This window comes from Hypanus sabinus, chromosome 6 (genome assembly GCF_030144855.1).
Source record: "Hypanus sabinus isolate sHypSab1 chromosome 6, sHypSab1.hap1, whole genome shotgun sequence".
In the NCBI taxonomy this organism is placed as follows: Eukaryota; Metazoa; Chordata; class Chondrichthyes; order Myliobatiformes; family Dasyatidae; genus Hypanus; species Hypanus sabinus.
In genome coordinates, this window is record NC_082711.1 from 82,549,052 (window position 1) to 82,570,718 (window position 21,667).

A 21,667-nucleotide genomic window follows, 5' to 3' on the forward strand; every position below is an offset into this window, starting at 1 on the left:
CACGCACTCACCACTCTGTGTAAGATAAACTTACCCCAGACTTCTCCTCTGTACCTGCTTCCAAGCACCTTAAAACTGTTCCCTCTCATGCTAGCCATTTCAGCTCTGGGAAAAAGCCTCTGACTAGCCACGCGATCAATGCCTCTCATCATCTTATACACCTCTATCAGGTCATCTCTCATCCTCTGTCACTCCAAGGAAAAAAAGGGCCGAGTTCACTCAACCTATTCTTATAAAGCATGCTCCCCAATCCAGGCAACATCCTCGTAGATTTCCTCTGCAGCCTTTCTACAGTTTCCACATCCTTCTTTTAGTGAGGTAACCAGAACTGAGCACAGTACTCCTAGTGGGGTCTGACCAGGGTCCTTTATAGATGTAACTATATATTGGCTCTTGAACTCAGTCCCATGGTTTATGGAAGCCAATAACACTATGCCTTCTTAACCACACAGTTAACCTGCGCCGCAGCTTTGAGTGTGCAATGGACTCAGATACCAAGATCCCTCTGATCCTCCACACTAACAATTTGTTCACTTGTTCAATTAATTTTTCACTTACTCAATTAACTCACACATTAGGCCTTCTAACTCTTGTTGCAATCCACATATTTGATTTTCCAACTCAGCACATTCAGGAAAGTGACAATAACCCAAATACCCATGTGTTACTACAGTGGTGTGTAGAAGATGATCTTTGGAGGTATACAGGAGATTATGTAAAAATACAAGCAAGCATAGTAAAGTTAAACTATAAGAAAATAACAATTCTGCACCACAATCTAACAGTGCTTAAAATAAATAATAAAAAGGAACTAGAGTAGTGTAACTAAATGTTTCTTTCTTGGAGAGTGAAAATTATTACAATTATTAAACACAAAATAATTGATTGCATAGTCACCCCTTTCAAGTCAGTATTTAGTAGAGGCACCTTTGGTAGTAGCTATTATAGCCTTGAGTCTGTGTGCATGGGTCTTTATCGGCTTTGTACATCTGGACACTGCAATTTTTCCCTATTCTTCTTTACAAAACTGCTCAAACTCTGTCAGATTGCACAGAGATTGTGAGTGAACAGCCCTTTCAAGTGCAGACACAAATTTTCAATTGGCTTGAGGTCTGGACTCTGACATGGCCACTCCAGGACATTAATTTTGTTATTTTTAAGCCATTCCTGTGTAGTGTTACCTTTATGCTTGGAGTCATTGTTTTTTTGGAAAACAAATCTCCCAAGTAGCAATTCTCTTTCAGGCTGCATTTTGTTGTATTCATTTTACCCTCTACCTTCACAAGCCTTTCAGGGCCTGCTGCAGTGAAACGCCCCCACAGAATGATGCAGCCACCACCATGCTTTATGGTAAGGATGATGTGCTTTTGATGATGTGCCGTGTTTGGCTCACGCCAAGCATAGCGTTTAGTCTGATGGTCAAAATGATCAATTTTGGTTTCATCAGACCATAGAACCTTCTTTCAGCTGACTTCAGTATCTCCCACATGCCTTCTGGCAAGCTCTAGCTGAGAATTCAAGTGAGTTTTTTTTCAGCAGTGGTTTTCTGTTTGTCACCTTCCCACAAAGCTGCAACTGGTGAAGTACCCAGGCAACAGTTATTCTATGTGCATTCTCTCCCATCTCAGCCATTGAAGCTTGTAACTCCTCCAGAGTTGGTGGCCTCCCTCACCAGACCCTTTCTTGCAGGATCACTCAGGTTTTGAGCATGGCCTGCTCTAGGCAGATTCACAGCCGTGCCATGATCTTTCCATTTCTTGATGATTGACTTATCTGTACTCCAATGGATATTCAATGATTTGGAAATTTTCTCATATCTATCTCCTGATGGTGCTTCTCAATAACCTTTTTGCAGAGTTGCTTGGAGTGTTCTTTTGTTTTCATGGTGTAGTTTTTGCCAGGATGCTGACTCACCAGCAGTTGGACCTTCCAGATACATGTGTATTTTACTACAATCAATTAAAACATCTTGAATGCATACTGGTTGATCTCCATTTAACTAATTATGTGACTTCTAAAACCAATTGGTGTGTCAATGATGATCTGGTGTGTCATATTAGAGGGGGTAAATAAGTAATCATTTATTTTGTGTTTTATATTTGTAATTAATTTAGATCACTTTGTAGAGATCTGTTTTCACCTTGACACAGGTCTTTTTCTGTTGATCAGTGTAAAAAAGAGTTAAATTAATTTACTGTGATTCAATATTGTAAAACAATAAAACATGAAAACTTCCAAAGAAGGGTGAATACTTTTTATAGACACTGTATATTTCCTAGAAAAAAAGTTTATCTCAAATCACTTGCAAATCACACTTTTAAAATTCTCAATTGCTATTCACCTTGACACATCAATCTTTAATTATCATTTATTTTTATATTTGCTCTTGTCAATTTTTTTTGTTCTTCTCTCACCCCCCACTCCTGCTTTTGATTTTTCTTTTTCTGTTGTCATTTGTCGAAGTTTGCACATTTGAAATGTTCAGAGAACAATCAAATCATTGGGCTCTGCAAAGTTCTCTTTTACGTGTGGATGGTCGTGGAGAACCAAAGTAACAGCTTTTGTTCAGTTAGCAAAATATTCTCATCTTCCTTTGTTCCCACTCTCCATTCCAACAGATTGCAAATTATGCAACAAACCTTTACTATTATGAATCTGATGCTTCATTTATGAGTTGTGGCTATACTACTTCCTGATTCATCATGGGCTTTGGAAATTTGCCTTTGGGAAATTAGTAGAAAGCTGCTTTCTTGAATCGCTAAAGTATGTCTGGTTGAAGTACTTCTCAGTGCTATTCATAAGGAGTTCTAGGATTTTAATACTGCAGCTATGAAGGAACGCAGACATATTTCCCAGTCAATGTGATGTGATACAGAGGTAGTGGCATTCCTGTTTCATGCTGCCTTAGTCCTTTGTGGTGGAGACAATGTAGAGTTGCTTCATTACTTCTTTTTGTACACTACTGGCAGATGAAGTGAATGTTTAAAGTGGAGGATTGTCTGTTGGTCAGTTGGGCTGCCTTATCCTATATGGTATCAAGCTTTTGGAGTATGGCTGCAGCTACTCATCTAAGTAAGTGGGAAGTATTTCGTTACTCTCCTGAATTGTGCCTTGAAAATTGTGAAAATATACTGATTCTATCGTGCTTTTATAGCCATGACTGGACCACTTGTAGTTCAGATCCATACTGTCATCCCCAAGATGATGATGATATTATTGTTTATGATAATACCATTGCACAGTTTTTATTTGCTGGGGAAGCCATTTCTTGTGGATGTGCATGGATCAATCCAATTCTTAAGGTTATTTGGATTTTGCACCATGACTGTGTTCTGGCAAGCTGAAAACAAAACTGAATGCTTTTCAAATGTCAGCACCCCATTTCCAACCTTCAGGATAGAGAGAAAACTGGATTTCTGGATCTGTAGGAATTGCCTGACTAATTAGCCCATTAATGGTGTGGTGTTTTAGTTCTACATGAGGGTATAATGAAAACCAGAATCGGGTTTATTATTATTGGTATCATCGGCATGTGTTGTGAAACTTGTTAACTTAGCAGCAGAAGTACAATGCAGTACATGATACAATCAATTACAGTATGTGTGTGTGAGTGTGTAAAATAGATTAAAATACTGCAGGAACAGAAGTAAAAATATTTTAAAAATGTGAGGTACCGTTCATGGGTTCAATGTCCATTTAGGAATGGCAGAGGGGAAGAAGCTGTTGCTGAGTCACTGAGTCTGTGCCTTCGGGCTTCTGTATTTTATGCAGTTTGAGAACATTATTCATGAGCCATACCAATTTTTCAACAAGTTCTGAGGCATAAGTCTTCACTACTGTAACAGGGGTGTTCTTAATGCCAATATCCAATGTACTTTACAGTTTCTTAATATCATAGGGATGAATCAAGTTGTCCAAAACCTGACTTCTCTTTTGCGGGGTACCTCTGAAGCAGCAGAGATAGATCCCATCTGGCACTTATGAATCAAGCCTTTTCTTCCAATCATAACATTTCAGGTACAATTTCAAGATAAGAACAAGAGATAATAGAATACACCCGTTCAGAATCGGAGAGAAGAAACATAGAGCAGATTGCCTTTATAGTGAACCAAAGAATGTTGCTTTGGATGAGTGGGGCTGAAGTAGTGGTGAGAAACTCTGATGAGTAAGGTAATAGCAATTTACAGGAGGCAAAGAGAGAACCAGTATTCACAGATAAGATGTAGTCAGAAAAGGTGAAAAAAAGAAAAGTAAATGGTATATTTGTACTGATTCAGAAAGACATTGTTATGTTGAAAAGTGAGAATGCCCTTGAAAACATGAGCAGAATTTATTTGGTTAGAGTTGCAAATCTGAAGGAGTGTGTAAGAGATATAGAGTGGGGACCGTATGTTTAATGTTAGAGTGTAGTGGAAAGGTGCTGGGATTTTTAAATGCTATCAAACTTGACTTTTCATGCATGTTCTCAGCCCAACCAGAAAGAAATTATTTCTGGATCTGCTTCAGTGAACCAAATATCAACAAGGAAACAGGAGTAATAAAATGCATTTAGATTAGCAGACACATCAAGACATTGGGAAACTATCATTAGTGCTACACTAGTGATACCACTTTCAAAAACCTTCCAAATTCTCAGAAACATAAATGGACCAACATCAATATCCTCTCTTGTGGCAACATGCTCTACTTACATTCCATCAGCTCCTCTGGGTAAGTCAGCCTCTTGCCATGCCCGACAATAGACTCCCAAAACAGCCACACTGCTGCATGCTGTCATGGCAGGAATTTACAGAATAAACAGAAAAAACAATTTGAGGATGTACTTAAAGCAGCAGCATTCCCACTGACTTTTGTAAATCCCAAACTGATGACTGCTGAAAGTGGATTAAGAATATTAGGGATGGTAACGCACACACAAAATGCTGGAGGAACTTAGCAGGCCAGGCAGCATCTATGGGAAAGAGTGAACAGATGACACTTCTGGCTGAGACCCATCATCAGGACTGGAAAATAAGATAAGTCAGAGCAATCGGTGGGGGGGGGGGGGGGGGGGAGAAGTACAAGGTGGGTAGTAGGTAAAACAAGGAGTGGAAGTAAAGAGCTTGGAAGTTGATTGGTGAAAGAGATAAAGGGCTAGAGAAGGGGGAATCTAATAGGAGAAGGTAGAAGACCATGGAAGAAAGGGAAGGCGGTGGAGCATCAGAGGGAGGTGATAGACAGGTAAAGAGATAAGGTGAGAGAAGAAAATGGGAATGGGGCAATGGTGAAGCGAGGGGGCAATACCTGAAGTTTGAGAAATCGATATTCATGCCATCAGGTTGGAAGCTTCCTAGATGGAATATGTGGTGTTGCTCCTCCAAGTCCCTAGTGTGGCTTTATGTTGGTGCATTAGGGATGGGACTGAGTCTCAAGTTCATGCACTTGAAGTACACAGAAGCCCTACTTACTTAATAGAAAGAGCTTATCACTGACAAACTACCCTTCTTCCTTTCCCCATCACATATCACGAGTTCCATCTGAAAGATTGCATCATTAGTCACTTAAGAATTCATTAGGAGTGGAAGAACTCTTATGGCTGAAGGGTTTCAGGAATAATACTCTGGAGAAAAGATAACAGATTTGTGTTAATTAAGGAGAATCAGCATTGTTTAATTACCTGAAGATTTAAGAGTAGAACTGAATGCATTGATAATTAGCAAGCAGTTTTACTTCCAAAATATTTTCCACTCCAGTTGATCTTGTAGAAGAAGGAAAGTTATTTAAGGTGTAAATAATTGTATCCAGGATATTCTACAATAATACCATTACACTAAGATGACTGGCTGACAACTGCTGTTTTATTTCCTCATTGGAATGTTGCTGTTATTTCACAAAGCATTCCGTGTTTGATTAAATTTGGATCATAAGCGTATTTTGGAAAACAAAATATTGGGACCGTATCAAATTGGGACCAATAATGAAAGTGACTATGGGTTTTCTAAAGGTTTAATTTATTATATTCCATAAGATATATTTTGGTGCCATTTGCAAATAAAAAAGGTTACCAAAGAGAGTTTTATAACATTTTTATTTTGGTGTTGTATGTACATTTGTTGTTCCTCTCCACGCCTATGGCGCCTTGAGCAGCAACCTTGCCTTTTCTTTAGCATTTATCTTTTTTATGAAGCCAAGTTGTTAGCTTGATGCTCAACCAAGCACGGAAAGAAAGCTTGCAAGGAGCTGGCCAGATTCGAACCTGGGACCATTCGCCTTGAAGTCTGGTGCGGTCCACTACACCACCAGCCGGCTTTTGTATATACAGTGTATTCCAGTTAATTGGGACATATCAGGACCAGTACATTTTGGCCTAATTAAGTGGCTGCCCCAGTTAGCCGGTTTCCTGGAAATAGTGAAAAGGTACAAAAAAAGACAAATTATAAAAGACAAGCAATAATTATTGTTTAACTGAGTAACAAATTATGTATTTAAATGAAATACAGAACAAATTATAACACACCAGTAGAACTACAGTATTATAAAGCAGTGCATTAGTTCCTAAGAGTTATCAAAATAGGAATTCATCCAGTGTACACTGCTGTATTCTTTTAATTTACTTTAAGTGAACAAAGTCAACGCAGACACAGAGTGCAGTTAATGGACTGCCTTCATATGATGCTTTTGACAATTGCATCCTTCATTGTAACATTCAAGATGATTGACAATATCTTCAAATTATCTGTAGTTCCTAAGTTTTTGAAGAAGTGAGGGGTGATTTATAAGTTTGTGACCTAAGCTAGAAGGGGTCAATTTTAGAAAACTGAGCACATTTATTTTTCAACATAGTCCCCTCCTAAATTTACAAACTTAGTCCAGCGGTCATGGAGCATATGGATCTTGGACCTCCAGAAAGTGTCCACAGCAGGGATGATTGATAAGTTTGTGGCCTAAGGTAGATGGAGATGAGTTATAGAGCTCTCATTACATGCACATGCAGTTTAACTCTTTGAGTGATTATGCAGTAAGTTTGAATAACTCATCTCCTTCTACCATAGGGCACAAACTTATCAATCACCCTTCATGAGTTATTAACTTCAAACTTTCTGCATAATCACTCAGACTTGACCTGCATGTGCATGTAACAAGAGCTGTATAACTTGGCTCCTTCTACCTTAGGCCACAAACTTATCACCCCTTGTAGTTTCATTTTCATTCTCTGCCATTTCTGGCATCACCGGAATCCTTCAAACTGCAGTGAGCAAAACAGTTCTGAATTGTCTCGCTGCTTAATTCTCACAGTGACAAAAATACTGCTTTTGTTACACAAACACATGCAATTGCCATTATTTAAAAACTGTTTGCTGTAAGCATGGTGTAGTTTCTAATGGCCCCACAAGTGCATGGGACTGACACTGGTTGGAATTTTTTTGGCAACAGTCTCCTGTCCCAATTAAGTGGATAGTGTCCCAAAAGACAAAGGGAATCCCAGCTATTTTCTCAATTAGCTTCTGTTCTTTTTGCCTAATAAGTGGTTGCCTTGATTAACCAATGCCCAATTAACCAGAATCAACTGTATTAAGCTAAACATTTTTTTCTGAGCCATTTGGAAAACACTGGTACCATGCTTCATGATTTATTGGTGCTCTTGCTTTAGCAGTCCAAACACTCATAGGCTGATTCCTCATTTTCTTTCAATAAATGTATCTGTGTTGATATTGCTGCCCAACTCAAGGTGAAGTGCACTGTTGAGGCGACGTGCAGACTCGAGGGGCTGAATGGTCTACTTCTGCACCTATTGTCTATTGTCTATTGACGTGCAAAGGCTGCCTGTGAGGGTTAGGTGGTTGTGGTTTGAGACAAGTGGTGTGGTCGTTCAGCAACACAATATGGTATCCAGTGTGTGCTCTCGGCTCAATGGCTTGTGAATGGTAAGGGTGAAAACAGCACACAAGTAGTCCATCAATATTTGGAGCAGCAATGTCCTGCACTCACCATGCTGAGAAAAATAAATGCAGTTGCAAAGTCTGCATTTCTTTGTTGAAGTTTCTCACTGTTCACCCCAGCCTTCACAGGCTTCCATTGCACTTCAGCTCTGTGCTTTACTTCAAGCTGAACCATGCAGCAATACAATCATTTTCACTGTTGTACAATATCACTGTCAAAAGCACATCACTTTATATATAATTCACACTTGACATCTTTTAGCACTGATTTCCATTAGCACTCATGTGGTAATTCATCCTGAATACTAAGTGTGGTACTTGTGTACTTTAATTCAGTTGCATGCAATTGACAAATATGTGACAGCTGGTTCCTTTATTTGTACTTACGCACTGTTTCATTTTGTATTCTATTATAGTAAAAATAAATGTACCAACAATGGATGCACAACATTCCTTTGGGTCATCTGTTTTAGAAAAGTACTTCAGAGATGCAGATATAAAAGATCCTATAATTGGTATGTTATTTTTCAGTTTCTGTTAACTTAATATCATTTACTATTAAGCAATGTACTTTTCCATGTGCTTAATTTCTTCTGGGAATGTGAAAATGTCAACATTAGTGCTACCAAATGTCACTTGAAACTGATCATCTTTGGTATAATATGTATCTACAATTCCGGTATTTAAAAATCTTGTCTGATTGGAGTCCTGATAAATTTGGCACTAAACCTTATTAACCACCACTTGCACTTGTCATCTCTGATGAATCCATAAAAGCTCACTACATGAACCTTCAATGCATTTTGATGTGATTATCAGGAGCTTATGCTTGTTTAAGTTAATCGGCTAGAAATATCCTCAAACCAAACAGATATAGAACACTGAACAGTACAGCACAAATACTGTACAGGCCTTTCAGTCCACAATGTTGTGTTGATCTTTCAAACTACTTCAAGATCAATATAACCCTCTCAGTGACTCAGTGCCAGAGACCTGATCACTGTAACTTTCTCCTACTACATTGTCGCTCCCCAGTGGTACCAGAGCAGTGTACTTGTTATTTAGGTGAGCAGCCAGAGGAATACTCTGCACTATCTGCTAATTCCCTTTCCCTCTCCTGGCAGTCACCCAGCTATCTTCCTCCTGCAACTTAGATATGACTACCTTCTTGTAGCTCCTATGTATCACCCCCTCATTCTCCCAAATTATCTCTAGCTGGGCACTAATAAAGAAAGAGAAATTTGACAGCAATATCCCCATAGCCTCCGCCTCTTGAGCCAAAGTAGTACACCACTCTGTTCCGCTCCAACAATAGCCATTAACTTAACCTAACTTTTTTATTGGCCTTTTCCAAGTGCTTAATAACTTGCATGATCTCAAGCTCCACAGAAAGTCTTGGCATGCTCCGCTGGCTTTTAAAATCTAGCACCTACTCTTCACAAGTAACTGCTTGCACGATCTCAAACCCCACAGAAAGTCCTGACAGGCATTAGTTGATTTTTAAATATGTAATTGACAGCAGCAGCATCATCTCTGTGTGCAAAATTCACTTGAAGAATCCAGATTTTCCTATCAACATCTGTATACAAAGGGTGCTTTATACTTAACCAGCTGATCTGTTGCAGAGGATTTCCAAAACTTGCTTGTGTCATCTGACCCTTGTTCATGGCGAGACATCTTCTTGATGTAGGTTGCAAAGATTTGTTCACAGGTTCAACATGTCTTGACCTTCATAAAATTGTTTAATATTGTGATACTTCGATTATTAACAGGGGTCGCCACCAAAAATCATTTTTACCTTACACTTAGAGTGATTGCCTCTGTCAGATATTTTACCAGAATCTTGGTGATCATCATTAACAGTACTGAGCCAATGATCATTTGCTTCCCATTATTTACAGTTTTTAAGTGGGTCATCCAACTTCAGAATAAGAACTAAGTAGCTATTTTTAATAATACAAAGAATTCCATCACATTTCATACTTCTGAATTAAATTCACGACATCTAGCTTGATGACCATACTCAAGCCAAGCTGTTAAACTATCAAATGAATGTAGAACCTTGGTTACTCTAGTCTTTAAAAGAATGTTATTTGTCTGGAACAAGCTTGGACTGAACTTCAAAAAGCAACTTTGTTATTGGAAACTGTGAACATAGACTTACAGTCTGCTGAGCTGCCTGGCAAGGGTCCTCTGATTCTTTTTTTAAAAATCCTGAATCCTCAAAAACTAGTTGTTGCAACTTGTTGTTTCCAGATTTGTAAACCTTCCTTCTTTGAAAGTATCAACACAATCGGGCATTATAAGACATTACATTCCACTTGACAAGAAGTTGTTTTTTTAAACTGCAAATGTCCTTTTTCTCTGATTAAAATACTGGCTTCATATAAAAGTAAGGGATGTAAATGCTCTCTCTTCTATTCCACAACTATCAAAATAGTTCAATGGAAGCAACAGGATTAATCTCACCCTTATCAACACTATATTCAAGGTGGCAGTATCGTTATTGGAATTATCTTCATCAGTAAGTCTTATCTGTACTCCTTTGTTACATCAGGCATCATTCCAACTGTCACATTCCCCCCCCCCCCCCCATAGAATAAGCTTTCCAAAGCTTATCAGAAATTTGCTTGTTAGTTTTCAAGTCAAATTCCTCGATGCTGAAGACTTTAGTAGTTTTACTAGTAAATCTTATGTATAATTCAAGGAGCCTATTCATCTCGTCAGCCTACCATAGAGTCCTTATGCAAGAGTGATTATAAACTAGTACCAGGTGCTCTTTTTAAATTCCTAATAGTTAGAAACAGAATTAGATTTATTGTCATTGATTTAGATGCTATGAAGCTTCTTGTTTTATGGCAAAAGTACAATGCAAAGATACAGAATTGCTATAAATTACAGAAATAAACAGTGCAAAAATAAGGAAATACCAAATAAGAAAAATAAGGAATATCAAGGTAGTTGTTGATTTATTGACCTTTCAGAAATCTGTAGAAGCTGTTACTGAATTGTTGAGTGTGTGTCTTCTGTCTCCTGTGTCTCTTCTGTGATGGTAGTAATAAGAAGGTTCTTAGTGATAGATAAATGTGGACCCAGTACTATTTTACTAGAGAATATCAAATTATATTTCAAGCATTGGCAAATCCTGTCTCCTGGAGAAACAAACCAATCCCGTCACTCAATTTTTAATTATCTCACCACTAGCAGGGCCATGCACAATTTGAATGGTATTTATCTACCTCGTTACATGTGCCTCAGTACATCTTAATTGTTACACTAGCATGCTTCATATTGAAATGCTTATTGATCTGATTGCAGAAAGGTTAGAATTTTAAGGTTTGTATTTAAAAAAAAACTTAGTCACTAATGTGTTCACATTCCCAACAGACACTATGTGTAGCCTAAGCAATAAAAATTCTGCTAGAGCAACTCAGAAGGTCAAGCAGCATCTTTGTTGGTGGGTGGGGGATGGACTTGTTGACTTTTTGGTTCAAGACCCTTCATCAGGACCAGGAATACAGAGGGTCGGCAACAAATGCAAAGAGGAGAGAGAGGGAAGTGAAATAGCCAGCAGGTGATTGTTGAACTCAACAGGGGTGAAGGATCATGGGCAGAAAGAGCCACATGGGTGAGACAGTGGGTGATAGCAAGAAATAGAGAAAAAACAGAAAAGGGCAGGTGGGGAAGAGAGAAGGGCAGATACAGCTAGGATGGTAATAAGCTGAAACAGTAGGCCACTGGTGCCAGAATCTGATAAAGGAAGGTGATGTTAGGAACCATTATTGGAGAAAGTAGAAAATAATGGAGGACAGAAGATGGATTGGACAGTTGGGATGGGGGTGGTTAGGAACACATGAAGTAAGGGGTAAGGGTTGCCAAAAATTGGATAATTCAATATTCATACCAATGGGTCATACAATCTGCAGTCTCTTATGTATCCAGCCACCACAGCCTTGGGAGGAGGCACTGCACTATCCTGGGGAACTAATTCACCAGGTAAAAATAAAATTTTCCTCAGTAGCTTGGAAACACAAGAGATTCTGCAGATGCTGAAAGAACTCAGCAGGTCAGGCAGCATCTTATGGAAATGTATAAACACAGTGTTGCATTTGTATTAAGGTTCTCATCAGCCCAAATGAGCTTAAAATGACTTGCCCACAGCCAATGTTCCCTCTAACTTATAATGACCAGTGTGTGCAAAAATCTTGTGCTGTGCAATTTTTTGCCCAGTAATGACATCTTTACTGAATTTTATTATATGGGGTATTCATTTTAACAGATAGCAAAACGCTGTCAATAAGAACTGTAATCTCCTCTGGGTTTGATCGTTTTCACTCTTGTTCATTTGCACCCTCACAAAACATATGAGTAATGAAGGATTTTCTCACTGGAGCTTTTGCACACACATGATTTGCTTGCTAAATGACACTTTTATAAAGTCAAGTTTCTAAATATCATTCCACTTCTTCCCATTTGCATATTCTCCAGCAACTTCTGCAATGCGATAATACATGCAGTTAATACCAGTTTCTGTATTGTACATAAATATCTCGTATTTGCATATTTATGACCTCATGAGCTTTCGGTGTAGCCGTTTCCACTGTTTCATTAAGCCATTCCGCTTTAAATCAACTAGCAGTTCTTTTCCACTTTCACATTTTGCTTCTTTGGAATTCAACATAGTGAATCAATAATTTCTTCAATAAAAACAGTACAATTAAGCCAGTTCTAAAATCTGCTGACATCATCACAAACTCTACATTATCAACACAGTCTGCATCAGAAACCGGAAAAGGAAATGTGATTGTGTATGTAATCCCCTGGGTCGCCTCAGGCTTGCTCAGCTCGTTCTCGTCTATGGCGAGCAGCCTTCGGCCCCGCCAAACTGGGTAATCAGCTGGTGTGCATGCTGTGTGATGTCCCCACCTTGCCAAATAACAGACAGTACACCATATGCGATTAAATGAGTACAATTTATAAAGGTGACTATAACTGTGATTAATAATGATACAGTATATATGAAGAAAAAAATAAAGAAAAGGCGCCAAACTTATCAAAGTCCAAACCACTTCGTGCAGAACCGTTGGAGCTCAATTACTGAAGTCTTCTGGCCACCATTCGATCCCCTCCGAACTCCTCGACTCGCAGCTTAGGACCATCCGAAGTGGTCAACCAAGCACATCTAGCTTCATCTCCTCTCCTCCTCGGAGTACCTCCTGGCCTCGGACCCCCGCTTGGGGTCCGTTCCTCGCCCAGTTTACAGCATCGCGTCCTCTCTCTCTCACCCCCTCGCGCCGCTCTCCCCAAAAGCCTGCCAACAATAGCTTACAGACTCAGAAGAAAGAACAACATTAATCCCAATTGGTTTACAAAGGAATACAATTCCCGTTATCAGTAAATTTTAACCCAAACAAGCTTCTAGCACTCTCGCAACAAAGAAGCGTTCCTGCTTTTAACAAAACAAAGAAGCCATTTTGATTATATACACAGTAACAAAGAAAAAAGAAGAAACCCCCTTTACATGTATGATTATAAACATATTTAACATGTCAACAAGGCAGAGGTTGACAATTTATTGTGCACAGTTTAAATTCCTTTGTGTGCTAGCAGCAAAAAGATTTGAGCGCACGCACGGTCACACACCTTAGAGGGAACATTACCCACAGTAACCACTTTTATAGCAAGGAACCTCTGCAGTGGCATGATTTCCATAATCCCAATTGCACCTTGGTGTGAGTGTTCCACTGAGGAGACCACCCGTAGGCATTTTCATTATTGTCTGCTTAATTGACAGGCAGCTCCTGCTGAGGGGTCTTGGCCCAAAATGTCGACTGCACTCTTTTCCATATATCCTGCCTGGCCTGCTGAGATCCTCCAGCACTTTTGTGTGTTGCTTGGATTTACAGCATCTGCAGATTTTCTCTTGTTTGCGATTTGGTTGCAAAGATTCATTTGGATACAAATATTTGGTTAGTTGCCAAAGTGTTTTCCTCTTTAAGGGTCTGAATTTGCATTTGTGATATAGACATGTTGGTTTTTTATGTGTTTTGTCAAGTTTGAAGCTCCATGTAGATAATCAAATATTTCCTGTCACTTCTGGTTAGGAGAAGGCATTGCATTCTTTCAGATCTCTAGAATTAATGCTGTTTAAAGGTTACCAAGAAGGTACAAAGACTAACTATTATTTTCCTTTGTTGGAGGATGTAGGGTTTACTTAGTGGTACACTGAGATCAAGATTTCTGTTGCCTTGATTATACTATGGTATTGATATTGCATCTTGGCACATTTAAATAATTTTCATACCAGAAGGAAAATATTGCTGAAGGTTTCTCTATGGTGTAAATGTGGTTTTAAAATTAGTGAAATCCGTATCAACCACAACTTGGTTGTAATAATTGTTATTAATGAAAACGAGCTGAGCAGATTAATTGTGTTTGGTGTGTTTTTTTTAAATGTAGGATTGAACTATGTGATTGAATATCAGACTGAAGGGACATCAAATCCATTCTTCTTTTGTGAACTTTGCGATTGTCGTGGAGGAGTTGTCTCCTTCATAACGCACATACTTGGTTTTAAGCACAAATTGAATTATATGGTAAGCTTTCATTTGTGGAATTGGGGCTGAACTTGCCTATGATCTATAATGCCTACCTTTTTCAAAGTTAAGTCGTAGAAGTAAGATTTTTTTAAGCAAATGGGAATAAGATGTGGCCAGAGCATACTTATCCACTGACAATCTGAAATAATTTGGTTTCAGTTGAAGTACTTATGTAGTAGGAACTAGAGAAAAACATGTTCAACATTTGCAACTGATGAGTATTATAATATTTGATTTAATTAGGGGGCAATGTGTTTGATAGGGGAGATGAGAAATGAAGAATGTTAATTGTTAATACCACGAACAAGTACTAAAGAGGTCTTGCAATAATGGATCCAGTATTTGTCCAAGAAATACATGAATTACAGTAAGAATTTTACAAAACAAGGATTTAGAAGATGTTTCGAATTGAGGTGAATCCTATTTAGGTGCACCCTGCCATGACAGATTGCGGAAGGAGCTCATAGAGCTTAAATGCTGTTTTGAAATATTCCTGAAGATGAAAATACCACTCACTCTGATCTAATTAATGTTTATGTCTAATTTTTAGGTTTGAATCAGCTCTTATAGAATGTCAGCTAGGTTGATGACAATATCTGTGCACATATATTAAAATGTGCTCTGGCATGTATAAGCACACAGCCAAATACTTTTTAGTCCACTAAAAGCAGTGGGATGGCAGAAATATTTTGAAAATACTTAATGGTGAGTGTTCCTTCTTGAGCATGAAAATTGTGTACCATGAGGCTAGATATGAGGAAATTCGACCAGGTTCGCAAACAGCAAGCACTTCAATGAGTATTTAAAAGTGAAGGGGCAGGCTAGAGGGCATGTGGGGCACCTAGAAAGTGAGACCAGGAGATTAATGGATTGAAGGAAGTGGCAAACTAGTGGGTTCAATACATCATTCTTCAAGGTGGAGAACAGGGATTGCAAAATTTTCTAAGATTTCTAATGGGCTAGTTTGAAAAAGTATGGAAAAACTAGTAACAATCATCAAGATAGTGGAAAGTAGGATAGATAAAAGGGATTCAGTGGATGTTGTATATTTGGACTTTTAGAAGGCCTTTGACAAGGTGCCACACATGAGGCTGCTTACCAAGTTAAGAGCCTGTGGTATTACAGGAAAGTTACTAACATGGTTAGAACATTGGCTGATGGTAGGAGGAAGCAAGCGAGTGGGAATTAAAGGATCCTTTTCTAGTTGACTGCCAGTGACTAGTGGTGTTCCGCAGGGGTCAGTGTGGGACCACTTTTTTTTATGGTGTATATAAATGATTTAGATGATGGAATAGATGGCTTTGTTACCGAGTTTTCAGATGATATGAAGATTGGTGGAGGGGCAGGTAGTGCTGAGGAAACAGGTAAGATGCAGAAGGACTTTGACAAATCAGGAGAATGGGCAAGAAAGTGGCAAATGAAACACAATGTTGGAAAATGCACAGTCATGCACTTTGGTAGTAGAAATAAATGTGCGGACTATTTTCTAAATGGGGAGAAAATCCAAGAATCTGAAATGCAGAGGGACTTGGGAGCCCTTGTGTAGAACACCCTAAAGGTTAACTTGCAGTTTGAATTAGTGGTGAGGAAGGCAAATGCCATGTTAGCATTCATTTCAAGAGGTCTAGAATTCAAGAGCAAGGATGTGATGCTGAGGCTTTATACGGCACTGGTGAGGTCTCACCTTGAGTATTGTGAACAGTTTTGGGGTGCCTCATCTTAGAAAAGACGTGCTGGCATTAGTGAAGGTTCAGAGGAGGTTCACGAGGATGATTCCAGGAATGAAAGGGTTATCACATGAGGAACGTTTGATGGCTCTGGATCTGTACTTGCTGGAGTTCAGAAGGGGGAATTTATTGAAAACTTTCGAATGTAGAAAGGTCTGGATAGAGTAGATGTGGAAAGGATGTTTCCCATGGTGGGAGGGTTTAGGACAAGAGGGCGCAGCCTCAGGATAGAGGGGTGCCCTTTCAGATCAGAGATGCGGAGAAGTTTCTTTAGCCAAAGGGTGTTGAATTTGGAATTTGTTGCCACATGCAGCTGTGGAGGCCAGGTCTTTGGGTGTAATTAAGGCAGAGATCGATAGGTTCTTGATTGGACATTGCATCAAAGGTTATGGGGAGAAGGCCAGGAACTGGGGTTGAGGAGGAGGTAGAAAAAAGGATCAGCCATGATTGAATAGCGGAGCAGATCTGATGGGCCAGATGGCCTAATTCTATTCCTGTGTCTTATTGTCTTATGGAAAAACTAATTAGCGTAAAGCTAGATGAGTCAATTGGTTTAAAGGAAGTGGCTGCAAAGTTAATGGATCATTGGTTGATGTTCTTATTTGAAAACTTGCTGAGTTCTGAAAAAATACCAGTGGATTGAAAAAGGCAGTATCATGAAGGGAGGATCAGAATCGGGTTTAATATCACTGGCATAAAATTTACTGGTATTATAATTTACTTTTTTTTATTATTATGTATTGCAATGAGAAATGTTTATATAAAATTAAATAAGTGGTGCAAAAAGAAGGCAATAAAGGATAGTGTGATAGAGGGAAAGCTGTTGTAATTTTGAAGTTTCAAACAGTGTTTAACAAACTGGCACATATGAGACTGGTGCACAAGAAGAAGTGTGTTAGAATTGAAAATTGGTTATCTTGTAGAAGAACTAGTTGGACTAAATTGTGCTTCTTTAGATTGAATGGCTGTAATTAATGTCAGTTCTTCGTCTTTAATTATTCTTGGCTTGTATTAATGCTGTAGAGGAGAAAACCAAGTAAAGGTATTGTAGTTTGCTCATGACACAATGTGCCATTCCAATTTTTAATTAATCATTTTCATGTTTCAGACAAAGACACATCCAGCTGCACTACAATTTGAAGGAGCAAAGCTAAAGAAGTTAGAATTACATTCAATAATTAAAGAAAAAGCAGGATATATTGAGAAGATTGATGGAAGCGGTAAGGTGAAGGTAAATATATTGTGAAGCCTTCTTACGTATCTAATCGGATCAAATAAGTCTACTTTTCTTTCGAACATCAGAGTACCATTACTGCATTGAGTATGGGCTAGCTGGGATTTCCATAGTAAACTACTGGCTGGCTACAGTGTGCTGGTTAGTATGTTCATTTCTTCTGTGATTACACATTATGATGCGAATTTCAGAAATATTTTAGAGGCCAGATTTTGGTTCCCTTTATCTCTTATTATGCCAGCAGACTCACACCGGACTTTTGATTGTCCCTACTTAAGGGCTATAAAGACTCATATTTGGCTCTTAAGCTGCCATATCTAATTCAATTCCATTGATATCAATATCATCAACTTGAAAGGTAAAAATCATTTGACTAAAAGCACCAATCTTCAGTGAATACTTTCCTGGGTATGAATTTATCACAAAGCAAGCTTCTGATAGCAGAATAAATAAGTAGTGATTTTTACCGGCTGAATCTTGTGTTTCTGTCCTGAAATCTCTTGACCCAATTGAAATGTTGTTCTTTTTTTATTCAACCATTTAAGGCTTTCTTGACCCTAACCATTCATTAAGGTCATATGGAAACTAAAATCAAACTTGAATTGTACTTAGGATACAGAACAAAGAACAGTATAGCACAGCACAGGTCCTTCAGCCCATAATGTTTTGCCAATCTTTTAATGTACACAAGTTAATCTAACCCTTCCTTCCTACAAATTCATCTATTTTCCTACCAACCATGTGCCTATTGTTATGAATCCCGTAACTGGAGAACTTATCAGCAAAGATAGAGAGGTCTGTTGAAGTCTGATGTCACTATTTTCAAACGTTTTATTTATAAAGGGACACAAAAGTAGGGTTACTACATACATTCAGATAATGCACATCGTCAACACTCAATCTAAAGCACTGGTATAGTAATAATCATCATTAAGAAGTGAGCTCTGCTGATGTCTAGGGGTTAATAGATTGTCCGTTGGAAATATAAAAGTCACTCAGAAAGTCTGCAGGCCTCAGCCCTTTGAAAATCGCTGGGTTTCACGTCGGGCGACCGAGAGAGAGAAGGTTGGGGGAGAAGAGAAAAAACTTGCCGAGTCTTGATGAATCTTCCGTGAAATCGGGGGAGCGTTGGTTTCCTCGCCCTGATGCTAGTTAAAAGCTGTTTTCTGTGATTCCAGCCACAAATTCCAATCCCGGAATCTAACGCACGTGGCTTCCTTCAGAATGGCTTCCCGCTGCTGCGGGAACACTCTCATGTCTTCTTGGTGCGTCTGAGGGGGCTGTCCCCCTGAGACTCCCCTTAATACTTCCTCACGGGGTCGCAGGAGTCAGTCAGGTTGGGATGATGCAATCTCTCTCTCAACCAGCCCACCTTGCCCGAGGGCTTTTCACGTGGTCTCCATGAGACAATAGTCGCTGTCGTCTTATTCTGTATCCTGGGTGGGACGTGCAATTTGGCACGTTTCTCTCTCTCTCACTTCCTGGGTCTACTGACCCCCCCCCCCCCCCCCAACGGGTGCTCTTGCGAATCTCACAAAGGAGGGGACTGGGATCATAACACCTCCCCTCTTAAAACGTTTTTACCAGCGGCTAAAACGGAGTGGTACACAGTCTTACAGGAGTTTTGAATCTAACAGAATACACAAGTTTTTCTTTTCACAGAGTACTACCGTTATACATTCCAGTCAGTATCTAAATAGTTAACGATTACAGGGTCCCTTTCTTTAATATCTTAACATTGCGAACCGTACATCAGACTTCAATTCAATAACCACCTATTTATTTTTTTTCTCCTAAGCAACAAAACTAAGGAGGTGTGACCTTAGCTTAGGTGCATTTACAAAAGTTTACGCGAATACTAATCGTTTCAGTCGTTTAACTTAACCGGCAGGTCTCCAAAGGGCTGTCTTTATTATTCACAGGCTTTGGCACAAACCCGTTCAACCTGCTTGGCTGTCTAACAATGGCATCCCCATTAACCATCGCCTCTTTTTCGGCGAGCCCCCCCCCCCCCCCCATGGGGAACTTGAGTAGTTTTGCGTGGTGAACTCCCACCCGCCCCGTTCATCGGGGTTATTTTAGCAACACCATGCCCCAGACTTAGACCATCTCCACCCAATTCTTTGATTTCACCCAGGTGGCTGGCCCTTTTATCAGTCCCCTTCAGGCTATTGGTGTTTGATTCGAACTCTTTGCCCAAGTAGCCTGCCTGTCGAAGGCAGCCTTTTCACACCCCATCCTGGCATAACAATAGGGTGGGGGGCCCTGCTATTCCCCGGCTCACTCTGTGAGCAATCTGCCAGGTTTAAGATTTCTTCCTTCGATTTGGAAACTACAGACTGTCCGTTTCCTTCGCTAACAATCCTCACCCCCCCATTCTTAAATTCGGTGTTAACTTTGAACCCACCTTCGAGTACAAACACACTTGCCCCGGTTACTAAGGTTAACCCTTTTCCCACTGAACCAAGTCCATCTGACCCACAAGGACGGCCACCCCGTTTCACTGAATCAGATACCTCAGACTTCTTCTGAGCTCCGTTACCAGGTTCAGCACCTCGTGCATCCCCATCTTGGACACACTCAAACAGGACATTGGCCTCTTCCAGGCTTTCAACACCCGTACCTTTTTCACATTCTAACTTCCCCCGATCCTCCCAGTTACTCTCTGGGCAGCTCCCACCAGGGGAAGGCGCAACCCTGCGAGCTGAAACAACCTCCTCAGCCCTTTCAGCAGACCCCTTCGAGGCAAGGGTATCCTTTTCATCTAGGACTGCCCTCCTCTCATTATCGGGAACACCTTTAGAACTCTCAAGTTCTTCAAACAATTCTGCCACACCAGACAGATCATCCATGTCCAACTCTGGACCTTTTAACAGCTTTATCTGTTTCTCATCTTTATTTCCTACCTTTAGGACCTTTCTTTTACGCCCTTTCACTTTACTACTCTTCGTCTTACCACCCTCGAAACCCTCATGGCACAGGGTCAGCAAAGACGTCTCGGCCAAATCAAAACTGGCCAGATTTAAACTGCTCTCGTTCACAGCTCTCTCTCTCTCGACATGCTGCGAGTGACCGCGCCGGCGAGATGGTCCTTGTGCGCTAGGGGCGGGGCCACCGCACTCGCCGGTCGCCAGGTCGGCAGCATGGCTGACCAAACCTTACCCCCTGCTAAGTCGTTCCCCAGCAGGATGTCCACGTCAGCTCTCGGGAATTCTGAGGGCACCCCCACTTCAACTGATCCACATACCAGCTCACAATCCAGAATGACCTTATATAAGGGCACCATTTCTATCCTTTTATTTATTCCTTCCACCTTTACCATGTCCGTTTCCCAACCAAATTCTAGTACCTTACGGCTAACCAGGGATAGTTCAGCGCCCGTATCCCTCCAGATTCGTACGGGAACTGGTGTGTCTCCCTCCGTCACAGACACGGTTCCGTGTGACAGACAACTCCCAGAGCCTTCTCGTACTCTGTCTAGCCTCGGCTCTCTGGTCGATTTGCTGATTACCACGGCACACCTGATAGGGACTGCGGCTTTCCCTATTCCTATCTCCTTTCTCGGAGCAAAGCATCGGGATGCAATGTGCCCCTCCTTTCCACAATTAAAACAGGTCAAACCCGGAACCCTCTGGACGTCTTGCCTTTCCCCCTCAACCTTACCGCTAGCTCCCGGTGGAACCTCTGCCTCACTCGTCGGACTTTCTCGATCGTTCCCACGGTCTCTCTGGGGACCTTTATTCGAGGAAGTCTTTGTCTTGTGGGTTAGGACATATTCGTCCGCAAACCTAGCAATTTCTGACATGGACTTATCCGGCTTCTCATTCAAATACATCCGGATCTCCTCCGGAACACAACTTTTAAATTCCTCGATCAAAAGTAACTCCCTGAGACGCCCATAATCCTCGTCCACCCTTTCCGCGGTGCACCAACGGTCCAAGAGCACCCCCTTTTCATGGGCTAGCTCGGTATATGTTTGATTCCACCCTTTCCTTAAATTTCTAAACTTTTGTCTATAGGCCTCAGGTACCAATTCGTAAGTCCGGAGAATGACCTTTTTTACCTCATCATAATTCTCCGCTTCTCCCTCCTCCAGGGACAATGCCGCATATGCTCGTTGGGCTTTCCCCTTTAACACACTTTGTAACAACGCCACCCACTGCTCTTTTGGCCACTTCTGATTTTACT

At 40.3% G+C, this 21,667-nt stretch overlaps 1 protein-coding gene across 3 annotated transcripts in view; it reads left to right on the top strand.

The window, feature by feature from the left end:
- LOC132395635 (uncharacterized) overlaps positions 1-21,667 on the top strand; it is an 86,976-nt gene that overhangs the window by 22,738 nt on the left and 42,571 nt on the right. For all 3 annotated transcript variants that reach the window (XM_059972521.1, XM_059972523.1, XM_059972522.1), the window contains 3 exons: positions 8,336-8,434; positions 14,379-14,515; positions 17,354-17,476. In XM_059972521.1, coding sequence (XP_059828504.1) covers positions 8,336-8,434; positions 14,379-14,515; positions 17,354-17,476 — 359 coding nt within the window. The remainder of the gene's footprint in view (positions 1-8,335; positions 8,435-14,378; positions 14,516-17,353; positions 17,477-21,667) is intronic.